This window comes from Gracilinanus agilis, chromosome 2 (genome assembly GCF_016433145.1).
Source record: "Gracilinanus agilis isolate LMUSP501 chromosome 2, AgileGrace, whole genome shotgun sequence".
Lineage (NCBI taxonomy): Eukaryota > Metazoa > Chordata > Mammalia > Didelphimorphia > Didelphidae > Gracilinanus > Gracilinanus agilis.
In genome coordinates this window covers 106,411,559-106,429,040 of record NC_058131.1, presented here as the reverse complement: position 1 = coordinate 106,429,040, position 17,482 = coordinate 106,411,559, and the positions used below count along the sequence as shown (strand labels likewise).

Genomic DNA, 17,482 nt, shown 5'->3' with positions numbered 1-17,482 from the left:
TAATTTAAGCAAAAGGACCATTTTAATTTTAAATACAGCATAATTGTGATAAAAGCTATCTATTTGAATAATTGCCTCCATTACCCAATTTTCTCTGCTAGTTTAGATCTGACTATTGACTAAGAGAATATGAACTAATAGGCTTTCTTCTTGTTTATTGCATGCCTTATGTTTCTCTCTGTAAATCTGTATGTATTATCATGCATGGGATGCTAAGTTTCTTCCAAAAATTTTTATTTTTTGAAAGTTGAGTTTATAGGCAAATTTAAATGCAAATAGATGTAAAATAATGATTATCTGTTTGATTTTTAGGGAATTTGAAGTGTGAGTTACCATGTTTATCCTGAAAAGCCCACAAACTGGCTTAAAGACAATTGGCCTAATAATGATTTTCAGTAGCCTATATTGTATCATTTTCCTATTCTCTATTGTTTTAGTTTACCAGAGTAGGACTTGCAGGTTAATAGTAGTGGAAGATTGAAAAAGAAAATCCTAACCTAGGAACATTAGTGTTGATTACATTATAATTTGAAATTTTATATAAAACTGGACTTGAATAGGCACTTGAAAGTTCCAGGCTAATTATTAAAATATATATGGGACACTCTTTAACATTCATAAAAAAAAAATAACCCTTGAAAGGATTTTACTTGAGATTGCTACTGTAAAATGGTAATTTTCCTAATGGTTTTGATTCTTGTTTTATTGTCTGTACTTTCCCCTTAGATATGCCACATAAAAAAACCTGAAAGAAAAAAATGAAGAAAGCATTGATGATAAAAATTAATACATCTTTATTTGAATTATAAAGAAATGTGAAAAGATATTTAACAACAAATAGATTTAATGTGGCAATTTTGTGTAAATCTTTTTCATTTTATATTTGAACGAGTATTATTTAGGAGTCCATGGAAATAGCCATATACTAGCAATCTCAGCCAGTTATAAGTCTATTGGAATGCATTGTCAAATTGTATCAAGTTTAAAACTTTTGCCTGGTTTCTAAGGCATAGTCAAATATTCGTTAAGAACCTACTCTGTCAGATAGCTAGTTAGGCTCTGAGTACAAAGACAAAGTTTTTAAAATCCATACCCTTAGGGAGCTTACAGTCCTCCAGGTGTGAGATAACATATACAAAGTATATATACCAAGTAATTAGAGAAATAGGAGAGAGTGGCACTAGCAGCTAAGGAGCTTGGAAGGGCACTAATGTAGAAGCTGGCTATAACTTTTTTAATACTTGAAGAGGATTCTGTCATTTTACTTTTGTAAGGCATTTCTTCACTGATGCAAATTGGAATTTCTCTCTGACTTCACTCATCAGGAAAATTGCTATGGTTAAAAAATACATTATTTTGTGATAGTTTTGGTTATGAAACTCTTTAGACTTATTTTAGATTGGTCCTCGGAATATGGACATCTTTGAGATCCTAAATATTTAGTAGGACCATCTAGACCAATGGTTGGCAAACTTATCGGCTGTGAGAGCCATAGTGCTGAAGGAGGAGGATGGAGGCTGAAGGTGCTGGAATATGGGGCAGGGGCTGAAGGGCCCCCTGGGGCACATCCTGGGGCTCTGCCCGGACTGGCAGGTTGGGAGGTGGAGCCAGATATGGCTTGAGAGCCATACGTTGCCAACCCCTGATCTAGATCAGTGGTTCCCAAACTTTTTTGGCCTGCCGCCCCCTTTCCAGAAAAAATATTACTTAGCGCCCTGGAAATTAATTTTTTTAAAAATTTTAATAGCAATTAATAGGAAAGATAAATGCACCTATGGCCATCACCATTTCCCTGGATCGCTGCAGCACCCACCAGGGGGCGGTGGCGCCCGCTTTGGGAATCACTGATCTCTAGATCTCTTTGCTGACAGCTTTTGAGAACTCCAGGTTAATTTCAAGTTCCGGAGATGTATGAGATTTCAATGGAAGTCTGAGATAGGTATGCATATACATTGTTGAAATCCTGGTTCAGTTTTTTTATGGTAATGATAGTCTCCTTTTACTTAGAATTTAAAATTGTAAGTGATGGGAAAGCTTTGAATATTTTATCAGTCGGTCTATTCTGCATGTTTTATTATTTGTTTTTCCTGTTAACTAGAAGATAATCCTAATGCTATGTCCTTGGAAATTAATGACTTGAGTTTTCCCATGAATTAATTTAAAATAATGGGACATGCTTATTTTTCTTTGAGGTCTTGAGTAGTGATTACTTTCAAGGTATGTATATATTATGTAGAATATCTTTTCTAAAATCTATAAATATATTTTTTTATAATATTGATTTTTATATATTAGTAGTGAATACCTTTGACCACTGTGTAGAACTACATGTTTTTCCTGTGGAATGAAGTTTATTTTAGCAGGCAAAATGTTTTGAGTTTTGCCCTATTGTCAGCACAATACATTTGGTAGACTCTTGATTTCTCTGTCCTTCTTAGGCAGTTATGTCTTCTGTAGAGATTTCATCAGCAAAAATCTTCCTGTGAGGCAGCCTGTTATATTAGGAAGAGTATTGGGCCAAAGTTCATGCAACTTGGTCTCAAATTCTGCTCTACAGACTTATTGTGTGATCACAAGAAAGTCCCTTGACTTTTCAAAATAGCTTCAGTTTCCTTATCTTGAAAATGGAGATAATTATACTTGCACTACCTACTTCATAGGTTTGGGTTTGTGTGAGAAAGCACTCTGTAAATTCATAAATCTTTTAAATATTATTTGGTGAGAATGATGATTATTGTTCTCTTTTTTTCATCAAGAATATGCCTTTTAGGGGGCAGCTGGGTAGCTCAGTCGAGTGAGAGTCAGGCCTAGAAGACGGGAGGTCCTAGGTTCAAATCCGGCCTCAGACACTTCCCAGCTGTGTGACCCTGGGCAAGTCACTTGACCCCCATTGCCTACCCTTACCACTCTTCCACCTATTAGTCAATACACAGAAGTTAAGGGTTTAAAATAAAAATAAAAAAAAAAGAATATGCCTTTTACACCTTTTAGGCTCTTAAGAAATGAAATGTAAATAAATATAGGTGATTGTTGACTGACTGATGCAATATTTGACAGGTAATTTGAGAGTGAGAACAGATTAGGAAAGGATTCATATAAAAGAGGCTTGTTAGAATTTCTTGAGCTCTTAAAAGTTCTATAATTTTGCCAGTATAGGTAGTTATTCCGCCAATGCCTGAGCTGCTTAGTTTACCCCTTTTGGGTAGGCATCAAAATTTGTTACTGTATTCAATATTCTAATATTTTTATTTGCATATATATGTACATTTGCCTCTTTTGTTTTGTTTTGTTTACAGTATTGTAGTCATTTTGTATATTGGTAGTTCTTTTGTATTCATTCTGCATCAGTTTTTCTGTGTCTCTTCAAATTTCTCATTTGTTGTTTATTATGATACATTAATTTTCCATCATATTGGCTTCTCATGTTATGGGCACTCAACCTGTTTCCAGTTTTTTGTTTCCATAAAAGTATATTATGGTAATAAAAGATAATTTAATACAAGATTATTTTATAAATTCATCCACAAAGATAATTTTGTTAATGAATTCTCTGAGTATCTGCATAAAATAGATACACTTGCCATATTAATGTCTTTTTATTTGAATTGTCAGATATGTTCACTGCTAACCATAGGGAATGTTCTGTTGAAAGTCCAAGTGGGAAAGTTTCTGTAGAGTGGGTAGGATTCTCCATATGCTCCTCTTTGCCAGTAATTATGCACAGTAAGACCAGTTATTTTATATATCAACCATGTATACAAATATGAAATTACATATAGTCTAACAAAAAGCTCTTAATATGTAACAGTTGTAGAGGCAATTTTTATCTATTAGATAAAAAGCTATATATTTGGATGGGGAATGCATGTGGCCTAGGTTAGGCATAACATGATTTAACCCATGTTTCAAGATAGAAAGTGAACCAAACCCAGAATTGAATATATGAAATAGAATAACCTGAATTGCACTTGAAGATTACATTAGTGCTTTCAATTATACCAAATTGGTCCTTATCACCAAAACTAATCCTTTTCATGCCATTTTTTTCCTGAGTACTGTATGACTATGTTCAAGGGCTAGCTTAGCTAATTTTGGAGAAGGAAATTTTCTGGCCACTGAACTTTGGAAGACTTGTCCTTGAAGATTCATGGTGATCTTTGCAGGTGAAAGGAATTATTCCTACTAACAGAATTATAGATCCTTAGAATTGAAGTGCATCCTCTTAGTGTGATGCTTTATATTATTAAATATCGGGTAGCACCTGTCTAAGAAGAATCAAAATCCCAGGGAGTCTAAACCCTAATGGAAAGATGCAAGATGAGTTTCAGTAGGCCATAGCATGTTACAGATTCAGAAGTGGCCTAAAATATATTACACAGATAGGCATAATTGCATACTATATCTCAAACTAGATAAAGCAGTAATCATCAAACAATCTAGTACTGACTAAGAAATTAGTTGTGTTGTGGATCAATAGAATTGGTTAGGAAATCAAAACACAGTAGTTAGTACTAGGTAGTAACCTACCTAATGCTGGATAAATCCAAAAATCCAAGCTATTGGGGAAAGAACTTACTATTTGACAAAAATTGCTAGGAAAACTGGAAAACAATATGGCAAAAACACCAAGATAAAGTCAAATAGATCCTGATCTAGAAATAAGGGATGGTAGTATCAACAAATTAAGAGAACACCGAAAAGTTTATCTGTAAGACTTATGGAAGAGATGTGGGAAAATTGGGATGCTCATATGGAACTGATACAGCCATTCTGGAGAGCAGTATGGAACCACACCCAAAGGGCCATGAAACTATGTTATACCCAGCAATATCACTTCTAGGACTATTAAAGAGATAAAAGATAGAGGAAAAGGACTTGTACAAAAAAAATTTTAGCATCTCTCTCTTTTTTTTTAATGGCAAATAATTAGAAACAAAGGGAATATCCATCAATTGGGGAATGGCTAGACAAGTCATGGTATATGGTTATAATGGAATAGTATTATTGCACTACAAAGGAGGGATGAACAGGATGAGTTCCAAAAAACTTGGAAAGAGTTATTTATATGAACTGATGTGAAGTAAACAAAGCTAGGAGAACAATGTACATTCAGTAGTAGAAATATTATATGATGATCAACTGTGAAAGACTTTATCAGCAAAATCTTCCAGTGATTTGCATATATACTTCATGAAGGTATATAGAAACACATGTACGGTAATTTCGCAAATTGAGAAGGAATGGATGGGTTGCAACATGAACCAAGAAAAGCAGTACTCGTACTGTTGAGATCTTAGATCTATCAAAATATAAAATCATTTTATAGTATTACTGTAGATATAGAAAAAATATTCCCGTTAAATTCTTGTGATAGGTAATTGCTGCTAAATGGCACAATTACTACACAGAGATACAAGAAGTTAAAATTTAGGTTTTATTGTACTTAAGTATAGGCTTAGAGGTCAGAAAAAAGAACTCCAAATCCCAACTAGACTTTTGAAAATGCTTGTATAGTTTTCAGTTAGTTTAGAGAGGCAGAGAAATTTTACTCATTTTATTGTTTTATTAAACTACAGAATTTCATTCTTTTGGATTCTTTAAAGTATAAAGATGCTAATGATATATGTATTGTGTTGATTAAACTTTATTTAAAATGTTTGTAGGAACTAAAAGAAGACAATCAAGTATTATTGGAAACAAAAAGTATGTTAGAAGACCAACTAGAAGGAACCCGCACTCGTTCTGATAAATTACATGAATTAGAAAAAGAGAACTTACAACTGAAGGCTAAACTACATGATATGGAGATGGTAAGAATATATAAACTTGATAAAACATGAAGAGAGCTTGGTATTTATTAGGCATTTTGTTTCATTTCAATGCAAGAAAATGAAGAACAGAGTGGTATAGCAATGATTCACATTCAATTTAAGTCAACAAACATTTCTTAAACACCTACGTTCACAGATACATAGATGGATATAAGAGATAAAAGAAATAGCATATAAATATAAAAAAGCATAAATTATGCTTATTGGAAGCATCATCAGGGAAGGAAAATTCCCTGGATGAGGTGGCACTTGATTTAGATCATGAAAAAAAAAGCAGCTTAGGGACTAAGATGGACTAAGAGGATGGACAAGGCAGGAAAAGAATTGATTCCTGACATAAAGGAACAACAGTAGGTGTGATGGGGAGAATAATATAAATCGTATAGGATGATATATGCGATAATTAAATTTATATTGGAATCTGATTGTGGAAAACCTTTTATCAAGATAAAATAGTTTAAATTTTACTTGCTTAGAGGCTTATTCAAAGTAGCAGAGTAGAAAAATATAGCAGTATAAGTAGAGAAGGGTGAATCTAAAGGCAGAGAGACAAAGAAAGAGGCTCTTAAAGTAGTTGGAGTACAGAAAGAAGGCAACTTGTGGAGATGAAAGGAAGGGGGAAAGCACTTGGCAACTGGCACTATGAGGTGCTTATGGAGAAAGGAGAAAAAAACTAAAAACTTACCAGGAAGAAGCTCATGCATTAACATATAGTAAAGAAGTTAGTGAAGATGCAGATTTTAGGTGGGGAAATAATAAATTCCATTTTGGATAAGCAGAATTAGAATTTTGGGCTTGTAGTGATTTCAAGCTATCTGTATAGAAATCTTCATTCAAACCTTAGACATAAATGAGTTTGACATGGGAACATAGGAAGAGAATTTAAAAGGATAAATGCCAAGACCTTAGGAAATACCCTGCCTTACCTCTGCCATGTGTGAATTTAATAGTCTCCAGAGAATGTTAATCCTAATAGCCATCAGAATTCAGAAGGCATTGAGGGAATTAGGTAATCAGTGTTATGCAAGCTAAGGGAGGGTAAAGGCAGAAAGAGGAGGAAGGCAGTTTTAGAATCAAATGCTAGGAAAGTCAGATGGTTTTAAAGACTGAAAAAGGAAGATTATTGAATTCGGGGATTAGGAGGCCATGAGTAACCTTGAAAATAATCCATTTCAGTAGCATGGTAGGGGAATGGCAGCTAGAGTGAAATGGATTAATAAATGAATTAAGAGGTAAGTGCTCCTTTCTAGTGGTTTCTTAGTGAGTTTGAGGATAAAAACAAGTAGCATAGATTAAGAGTACCTAACAATCGAGGGAAGGATTTTTTAGATTAAGGGAGACTGAATTGTGCTTAATAGGTCAAGGGAAAGACACCAAATAAAATTGAATTCGTGGTGGAAATGGGAAGGGATAGTGGTCATGAAGTCAGTCTTGACCAAAAAGATTGCCTAATCCTCTGATATTAGAAGAGAGGATGAATGAGAATATATAGAGATTTGGGGGTGTGGAAAAGAAGAGATCAATTAAATTGCCAAAAAATATTAAGTAGCTACATATGAGCCAGATTCTTTGAGATGCTAAGTATACAAAGACAAAAAATGAGAAAGTCCCCACTTCTCAAGGAATTTGCATTCCTTGCTGCAGCATAGAAACAAATTAAAACATTTTGAACTGAAAGGATGAGGACATATTTTTAGCTGGAGTTGACCCCTGACCCTCAAGTCAAGAATGGTAGAGGGGCTGAATAGGGAGTATATTCCAAGCTTGAAAGATTACCCTGGGTAAGGTACAAGGATAGAGAGTTTTGGAAACATCTAGAAGGAAGTTGATTTGCAATGTAATGTGCAAGAAGATTGACTATAAAGATTAAAAATATAAAGTCTGAATAGGCAGACTGTCAGATTATAGAAATTTTAAGTGCTGAGCTAAGAAATTTGATTTTTATTCTTGGGACAATAGGTAGAGTTTCAGAATATGATATAAGGAGAACTGGAGAAAAGCTATTGCATTTAGCAAGTAAGAGATAATGTTGGAATTGTCATATTAAAATTGAATTATACTTCTTAAAAAAATATCTCCACATAGTAATAAAAATAAACTATTACATTTACTAGTTTCATACAATCCCCTTTTTTTGTTACATGCCACTTATTGGAATACTTATGTTTGTTGGTGGTAAGTTTAAATTAGAAAAGAGACTTAAAAAAAATAATCACATCAATTCTGTGATGGGTTGGAATCTGTTATATTTTAGCACTGAAAAATTTAAAAGCCTACATAGGTAAGGTTGGTAAGGCTAGAACAAGATCCATGGATTATCAGAAAAAGCAGAAATGGAGGGATTATAAAGCCATAATGAAGGTAAGGAATGGGTTTAGGCAGATTAAAGTAGCAGGAGAAATGGGAGGAAATTATAACCTTAAATAAAATAAAAGTAGTAGTAGTCACTTTCAAATCATTAAAGTATACTTCGAAAATTGGTGGACATATTCTTTGTCCAAATGATATAGGAAATGTGACACAGGACCTTATTTAGAAATTTTTGTGAAAACAATATGGCTTTTCCTAAAACTAGCTAAAAAATTTCACATGGTATTACTAAACTGTATGTTTTGAGCCTAGTCCACCTTTAAGTACTTGTTTTTTTAATTTAATTTTTAGTTTTTATTTAGAATATTTTTCCATGGTTACATGATTCATGATCCCAACCCCCACCCTGCTTTTTTCCACCCCCCTCCCGAAGCTCACAAGCAGTTCCACTGAGTTATACATGTAGCATTGTTCAAAACCTATTTCCATGTTATTTGTATATGCATTAGAGCAATTTTTTAGCATCAAAACCCTAATCACATCCCTATCACACTATGTGGTCAATCATATATTTTTCTAATGCATTTGTAGTTCCACAGTTCTTCCTCTGAATGTGGCTAGTTTTCTTTCTCATAACTCACTCAGCCTTGCTCTGGATTCTTGCATTGCTCTTAGTAGAGAAGTCCATTACATTCAATTGTTCCATAATGTATAAGGTTCTCCTGATTCTCCTCCTTTCACTCTGCATCATTTCCTGGAAGTTGTTCCAGTTCACATGGAATTCCTCCAGTTCTTTATTCCTTTCAGCATCATAATATTCCATCACCAACAAATACCACAGTTTATTCAGCCTTTTCCCCAATCGATGGAAACCCCATCATTTTCTAATTTTTTGCTACCACAAAGAGCATGGCTATGAATATTTTTGTACGTGTTTTTCCTTATTATCTCTTTGGGGTACAAACCCAATAGAGGTATGGCTGGATCAAAGGACAGGCATTCATTTAAAGTCCTTTGTGCATAGTTCCAAATTGCCCTCCAGAATGGTTGGGCCAATTTAAAACTCCACCAGTAGTGCATTAGTATCCCAATTTTGCCACATTCCCTCCAACATTTATCCCTTTCCTTTGCTGTCATATTGGCCAATCTTTAGCTCACCTTTAAAAGGGACTTTAGTGTATACTTAATTTTTTTTAAAGTATAGCCAAAATATTAAAGATATTTTAAAAGATCACACTTCTATAGAGTTAATTTCTTACATTTTATAATTTCAAGTAATACAGTTTTTAAAAAACTAGTATAATGATAATTAGTATAATAGTATTTTTAGATAATTCATATTTATAGATTACTGAAAAAGTTCATTCTTTTTCTCCCAAGGAACGTGATATGGATAGAAAAAAGATTGAAGAGCTAATGGAAGAAAATATGAGTTTGGAAATGGCACAGAAACAAAGTATGGATGAGTCATTACATCTTGGCTGGGAATTGGAACAGATATCAAGAACTAGTGAACTCTCAGAAGGTATACCAAAACATATTCAAACTTTTGTAGAAACATAGGAAATATGTTTCCCCTCAGATAAAGTTGCTGAATTTCATATTTAGAAGGGAGTACAATGGCCATCTAGTGAAAACCATATATAGGGGGAAAAAATCTTTTATATCATATCTGATAAATAGCACTGTTCTTGAAGACTTCTGAGTGTGAACCTACTACCTCCAATGACATCCCATTCTACTACTTGAAATTATTATGAAGTTCAGAGTAAACTTAAATGTGTGTCTCTTCAACCTATTGTTTGTATTCCTGCCTTCTGATACAAGTGAAATAAGAGCTTTCTCTTCCATGAGTAATTCAAATACTTTATTTCAATAGATATTTTATTTAGGCATCTACTGTGTTCAAATCTTGTTGCATAATACTAGGTACACAAAAAAAACAACATTTTAATGTTTCAAAAGTACTTCACTTAGATTATCATTTAATTCCTATAACAGTTCTGTGAAGATATAGTACTAGAGTTATTATCCCTATGATACAGACTAAGAAACTGAAGTTCCTAGAGAAGAATTGAGAAAATACACATCTCTTCTTTTTATTGACTAATACAATTTTATTATTTATTAATAATTTACTAATTATAATTTTATTGAGTCTGTGATTCTCTTTCAATGTATCAGCTTCATGTTGGCTACAAGGTGTAGGGGAAGGGAAGAGGGATATTAAGAAATGAATGTGATTTCCCCCTAACCCCCCCCCCCAAAAAAAAAGTTAAAAGTATAACTGAAAAATATGAGTAAAAAAAGAAACTGAAAAGTGTAATAGCTTTGCCATAATTTCTCAGCTAGTAATTGTCAGATTTGGGATTTGAAACAAGGCCTTTCCTGACTCCCAAGCACAGGAGCATCCTCTTTGCTCCCTTATTTTGCTACACTTAAAGGAACAAACTGTAAGAATTTGTTTTGTAATGTACATCTTGGTAATAATTTTTGTTTTTCTTTCCTTCTCATTGGGTGAAGAGGAGTGAGGGCAGCCAGGAAGGCCCTGATTTCATGTCATAAAAGCACAAATGGAAGGAATTGGTGTTTAGTCTAAAGAAGTAAAGACTTAGTATAGTCATGTTAGACATTTTTCTTTTTTTGTTAATGCTGTTTTATTTTCATTTCTGAATTCTCTCTCTACTCACCATCCTCTTGACTCCCTGTTAGCTATTCCTCTTTCTTTTGACATTTGCAAATTTGATAAGATATCAAATCCTTAATATCTATTAATTCTATGAATGATATTTTAAAGATATTCATTCACTAACTATTATATGGCACAGTGAGGAGAGTACATCAGATACTGAATTTGAAAAGTACCTTTGATTGTATTCATCAGCTTCTGTTAGTTTATAAATAAAACATGGCTGTGTACATACTTAAATATTTAATTGTGTATATATATCTATATACTTAGGCACGCACGCGCGTGCACACACACACACACACACACACACACATTTGTTATAGAAAAAGCAGCTCATGGACATTAAGGACTCCCAGCCACAGAAATATTATGGAGGTACCACATAAATAAATATATATGTGTGTGTGTATGTATATATATTTGAGCATAGACACGTCTAGTTTTTTAACCTAATTATACTGTTGAAAATGTAAGCATATAGTATAGCAAGACCTAATTTATTAGTAATGCATGTAATAAGAAATGAAAGGATTTTGTATTCATTCATATTTAAATTTCTCAAAAATAATAGAGAAAAAAATCTAATTGACTGGAGGATTGTAGTTGCTAATCACAAAAATAACAGTTGACATTCATTTCAGGATGTCTTCTCCTCATTTTTTCCCCATTAATTGCTTTGAAACTATTGACCTTTTGTTCTTCCAGATAAATTTTATTATTTTTTTCTAGGGTTCTCAGGTAATAATTTTGTCTTAGAGCAGAATAAGTAAATTAATTTAGGTAGTATTGTCACTTTTATTATATTTAATGATCCGTCCATGAACAATTAATGTTTCTCTAGTTTTTCAGATTTGTTTTTACTTGTATAAAAAGTCTTTTGTAGTTATGTTCATGTAGGAAAGCATTTTATGTTTTTTGTAGCTATTTAAAATGGGAGTTTATATTTCTTCTTGCTTATGTTTTTGTACAGAAATGCTGATGATTTGTATGGGATTGTTTTATGTAGAGCAATTTTGCTGAAGTTGTTCATTTTTTCAGTTTTTTTAGTTGATTCTGTAAGCTTTTCTAAGCCATCAGATCATCTGCAAAAAATGACCATTTTTTTCTTCCTTTCTTGTGTTTATTCTCTTGATTTCTTTTTCTTGTCTTGTTGCTAGTTGCTGTTTCTAGCACTAAATTGAATAGAAATAGTGATAATCAACATCCTTGCTTTAACCTTGATCTTAATTGGAAAAGCCTTCAGTTTAGTTCCATTACAGAGAATGTTGGCTCCCGTTTTTAGGTGGATTTTATCTGTTTTTTTTTCCTGATTTCTAGTGAGGTTTTTTAAAACGGGGATCAGTATTATATCTTTTCAAAAGGCTTTTCTGCATCTATTAATATAATGATAAAACATTTGTTGTTGTGGGTCTTAAAATGCATCCTGGCCGGGGACTGCATTTCCCAGCATGCCCCAAGGGTCCCTTCTTCCTTCTTCCTGGTGTGGATTGTCTTGAATGGACCAATCCCATGCTGGGGGAGGGACCCTGCCCCCAGAAACTTTGAATCTGAGGACATTCAGAGTAGCCAGGGGAGTTAGTTAATTTTAGCCTGGTAGGAAACTCCTGGTTGCTTTTGTTTCAATAAAGCTTTAAAAAGATAGGAGTGAGACAGGAATTTTTAGCAGCTTTCCACATTGTTCTGGTTTTTAATGTCAATTACATTTATGTTTTTTTCCTGAATTAAACCATAACTGCATTCCTGGTATAAAACCAACTTTGTCATAGTATGTAATTTTTGTTATATGTTGCTGTAGTCTCATTAATATTTTATGTTAATTTCATTGGGAATATTGATCTATAGTTTTTCTCTATTTTGACTTCGTTGTATAGGTGTTGACTATTTGCTATTAGAGAAGGAATTTGGTAGAACTCCTTTTCTAAATTTTAAATAACATTTATGCACTACTTTAACTAATTGTTCTTTAAATGTTTGATAGAATTTACTTTTAAGTCCAATTGTTCCTGTGTTTTGCTTTTTTCCCTTTGTGGTTCACTTATGGCTTGTTCAAGTTATTTTTTCAAAGATTGAATATTTAAATTATTCATTTCTTGTTCTTTTAATTTGAACATTTGATATTTCTGTAAGTTTTCATCTATTTTACTTAAATTGTAATTTTAGTAGCATATAATTAGATGAAATTGTCCCAAAGAATTTTATTTCTTTATTAGTTGATAATTCACCTTTTTCATTTTTAATATTAAAAATTTGGATTCTTTCTTTTTTAATAAGGGGGGGGGGCAGCTGAGTGGCTCAGTGGATTGAGAACCAGGCCTAGAGTTAGGAGGTCCTAGGTTCAAATCTGGCCTCAGACACTTCTAGCTGTGTGACCCTGGGCAAGTCACTTAACCCCCATTGCCTAGCCCTTATCACTCTTCTGCCTTGGAACCAATACACAGTATTTATTCTAAGACAGAAGATAAGGTGTTTTTTTTTTTTAATTAAGTTAGCTAATAGTTTATTCATTGTGCTTTTTTAAAAAGTTACTATTTTTATTTAGAATTTTTGCCTTTCAATTTTGTTAATCTCATCTTTGGATTTTTTAAGATTACTATTTAGATATTTAATTGAAGGAGATAATTTGTTGCAGTTTTTTAATTTCTTGGTTCAACTCATTGATAAAAGAAGTTTTGAGATATAAATTTTTCTCTTAGGACTGCTTTTATTGTATCCCCCAATTTTTATTTTTTTAAACCCTTACCTTCCATCTTGGAGTCAATACTGTGGTAAGGGTAAACAATGGGGGTTAAGTGACTTGCCCAGGGTCACACAGCTGGGAAGTGTCTGAGGCCAGATTTGAACCTTGGACCTCCCATCTCTAGGCCTGGCTCTTGATCCACTGAGCTACCCAGCTGCCACCTATCCCTAAAATTTTGATATTTTGTCTCATTGGTGTCATTATCGTTAGTCAAATTGTTGAATGTTTCTATAATTTGTTCTTGGACTCCCATTCCTTAGGGTTATGTTTTAAAATTTAATTAATTTTTAATACATTGTAGCCCATAAAAAAATGCATTTGCTATTTTTCTTTTCCTTTGCCTTATTTGTTTTTTATGCCATCATATGTAATCAGTTTTTGTGAAGGTACCATGCAAAGCTGAGAAATACACACACACACTCACAGTATACTTTCATGCTTCTTTTTTTTTTATAACCCGTTTTCTTCCTGTTCAATTCCTGTTTCCCTAGTGAAAAAAATATATATTTCTGTATTTAACTGTGTTTCTATGTATTTGTCCCTACTTTGAACAGTTCAAATGAGAATGAGGTTTATTTCTTACTCCCCCTACATCCCTTCTTCTTGCATTTATGTGAGATAAATTTTCTCATCCTTCCCTTCCCCCTTATTCCTCTTGCTGCCTTCCTCTTCTACCCTCTTTATATTTGTAAGATCATTGAGACATAGTAGAACCACTTCCAGGCCCTCTCTGTAATAGGCTTTCTATGTAACTCTGATGGTTATAGAATTCTGATATAACTTCTGCCCATATCAGAATATAAGCAAATTCTTCTTTAATCCCTTTTGGTTGCTCAGTTATGTTTATTTTCTGTTTTGCTTGACTCATATTTATATTTCAAAGTTTCTACTCAGCTCTAAGCTTTCATCATCAATACTTAGAAGTCTTTTATTTCATTAAAGCTCTACTTTTTCCTTCTATAAAATTATACTCATTTTCACTGAGTAAATTATTTTTGGTTTTATATCTTTGTATCTTTTGCCTTTGGAAATATCTTATTCTAGGCTCTCTGCTCCTTTTTATAGTAGTGACTGCTAAATTATGTGATTCTGATTGTGCCTCCTTAGTGTTTGAATTCTTCTGACTCCTTGCAGTATTTTTTTCCTTTATTCTGGAAGCTCTGGATTTTGGCTAATATTGTTGGGAATTTGGGGGGGTGGTTAAGAAGTGACTACTGGATTTTTTTTATTCTAATAACTACAACAATTATAAATAACATTTATATAATAGTATATTTCAGGCACTATGTTAAGTGCCTTATGATTATCATCTCATTTGACCCTCACAACAGTACTTTGGTTTTATCAGTTTTGGTTCATCTTTAGTAATTTCTTGAAATATATCTAGGCCCCCTCTTTTTTTTGTCTATGGTTTCAGAAAGTCTATTGCCTCTTAAATTATCTTTTCTTGATCAGCCTTCCAAATCACATTTTCCTTTGCTATACATTTTCTTCTTTTTTTAAGTCTCTTGACTTTCAGTATTTCCTTTTGCCTCAGGATGTTTTCTATCTTTGATCCATTATTATTTTTAGAGAGTCTGTTCCTTGGGCAAGATTTTGTATCTTCTTATGTCCAGTTTATTCCTCATTGTATTCTTGTTTCTCCATTTTAGTACTCTTATTTATTTTTTTCCTGTCACATATATTTATTATGAAATTTTGACATTTATTTCATTAACATAGTATATTTTGCTTCTAATTTAAAGGTCTGTTTAGCATGAATTACTAATATCCTTCAAGATACAAAGATTCTTATTCTTGGAATAATCTTTGACTCCTATCTGGTACTCATTCTCAGTTCTTTCTTAGTTTCATGAAATGGTTCATGCTCTGTGCTCCTGTCCAGACCCTAATCCCAGTGTCAAAACGCCTTTTCCTCTGTCTCCCCATTCTAATGTGGCTTGGGAAAAAAAAGACTCGCTATGATTTTTTTCCCCCTTAGATTGCCTCATCAGGACTCTAATGTATTTTCTAGATTTTTTGTGGAGGAGTTACATGGGAGGAGCTGGGTCGTACCACTTCCTGCTGCTTTTGTTATACTACCATCTTGCCTTCACCCCAAGCAGACAATGATTAAGCACTTAACCTGTGTCAAGAACCTATGCAGGCTATACAAAGATAAAATAATAAAATCTCATGTTTATGTGTGGCTTTTAAGTTTTATTAACTGATTTACATACATTATTTCATTTGACTCTCATGATAACTAGCCCTCTAGAGTAGTAACTGCTGGCATTATTATTTCCAAACTAGAGTTTAGGCAATCAAGTTTAGAAATTAATATGGCTTACCTGCCATCCATATTGTTTGCTTTAACAAGTGTCAAGAGATAGCATTCAATCCCATATCACTCAATTACAAGTTCATTTCTCTTTCTACTATGCTGCCTTGACTCTTTTTTTTTTTTTTTTAATATAACCTTACCTTCTATCTTAGAGTCAATACACTGTATTAGCTCCGAGGCAGAAGAGTGGTAAGGTTAGGCAATGGGGGTCAAGTGACTTGCCCAGGGTCACACAGCTGGGAAAAGTGCCTGAGGTCAGATTTGAACCTAGGTCCTCCTGTCTCTAGGCCTGGTTCTCAATCCACTGAGCTACCCTGCTGCCCCCTGCCTTGACTCTTGATGACTGGTTTTTTCTTTTCTTTTTTTTTTTTTTTTTACATTTATTTATTTATTTGTTTGTTTGTTTGTTTGTTTGTTTGTCCATTGGGTAGCATGATCATTTAGTTTGCCCCTTGTGAGATTTGATTTGAAAATTTAGAATTTTATTTTTTGTAGTTTTGAAAGATTCAAACTCTTAATCATCATTGAAAAATATTTAAAGTATGCTATAGTACTATTTGAAATACCATTCTTGGACTGTTGCTTATTGAGAGACTATTGTAAGAGACACTGGAAATAATAGATTTCATAAAGCAAATATATTGTATTGAGATCCACTTTGAATTGTTTAAATCTTACATTGTGAAGATGTTAATTTTGGTGCTCTGTATACTCATGTCAACATTTAAAATGTAGAGTAGATTTCTTTTCAATATTGCCTGTATGTTTTTCAAAGCAGCTCTGTGTACTGTTGCCTAATTCCTTTCCTTCCCTTCATTATATTTCCATTGTGATTTTTTTTTAGTGAGGTTTTTAACATATGTTATTTTGCTGCTTGATCCTTGCAATAGGAAAATTGGGTAGATAAGGAAATAGATATTCCTACTTTCCCATTTTTTAAAATAAGGAAACTAAGGCTCATCAAAATCGACTCATGCTAGTTCCCAGATCTGTTGATTTTTGGCTTTTCTATTAGATTGCACATCATTATCATTATGTAAAAACCACAGAACCTGTATATCCTAGATGTTTTTCATCTTTATCTTCTATATTAACATTCATCAAATTATATAGATACAAATTAGGAACTCTTGGGGTAGGTAATTCAGTGATATTTTACCTAATAATAAAGAGATACAGAGAGACACACACACCCCTACTAATGTCATATTTTAAAATTTTACAGCACCACAGAAATCTCTGGGCCATGAGGTGAATGAATTAACATCAAGTAGATTATTGAAATTAGAAATGGAAAATCAGAGTTTGGTGAAGACCATAGAAGAGCTTCGAAATGCCGTGGATTCTGTAGAAAGCAGTAATTCCAAAATTCTGAAAATTGAAAAAGAAAACCAAAGACTTAGTAAGAAGGTAATTTTTACATTTACACATATATATGTATATATTTATATATGTACATATTACTGTGATGTTTACAGAACCAATACTTTTTAATACTTTTATGTAACTTGAATTTTAATTTTAATTAGATTTGAGTTATGCAGAAATTTCCCAATACAAAAATATTTAATCAAATAATTAATGATTAT

General features: G+C 33.0%; 1 protein-coding gene across 1 annotated transcript in view; it reads left to right on the top strand.

Annotated features, from left to right (window-relative positions):
- The window catches only part of CCDC88A (coiled-coil domain containing 88A), a 164,472-nt gene that overhangs the window by 93,790 nt on the left and 53,200 nt on the right, over positions 1 to 17,482 (top strand). Inside the window, exons 11-13 of the mRNA XM_044663347.1 lie at positions 5,664 to 5,810; positions 9,522 to 9,666; positions 17,119 to 17,303. Coding sequence (XP_044519282.1) covers positions 5,664 to 5,810; positions 9,522 to 9,666; positions 17,119 to 17,303 — 477 coding nt within the window. The remainder of the gene's footprint in view (positions 1 to 5,663; positions 5,811 to 9,521; positions 9,667 to 17,118; positions 17,304 to 17,482) is intronic.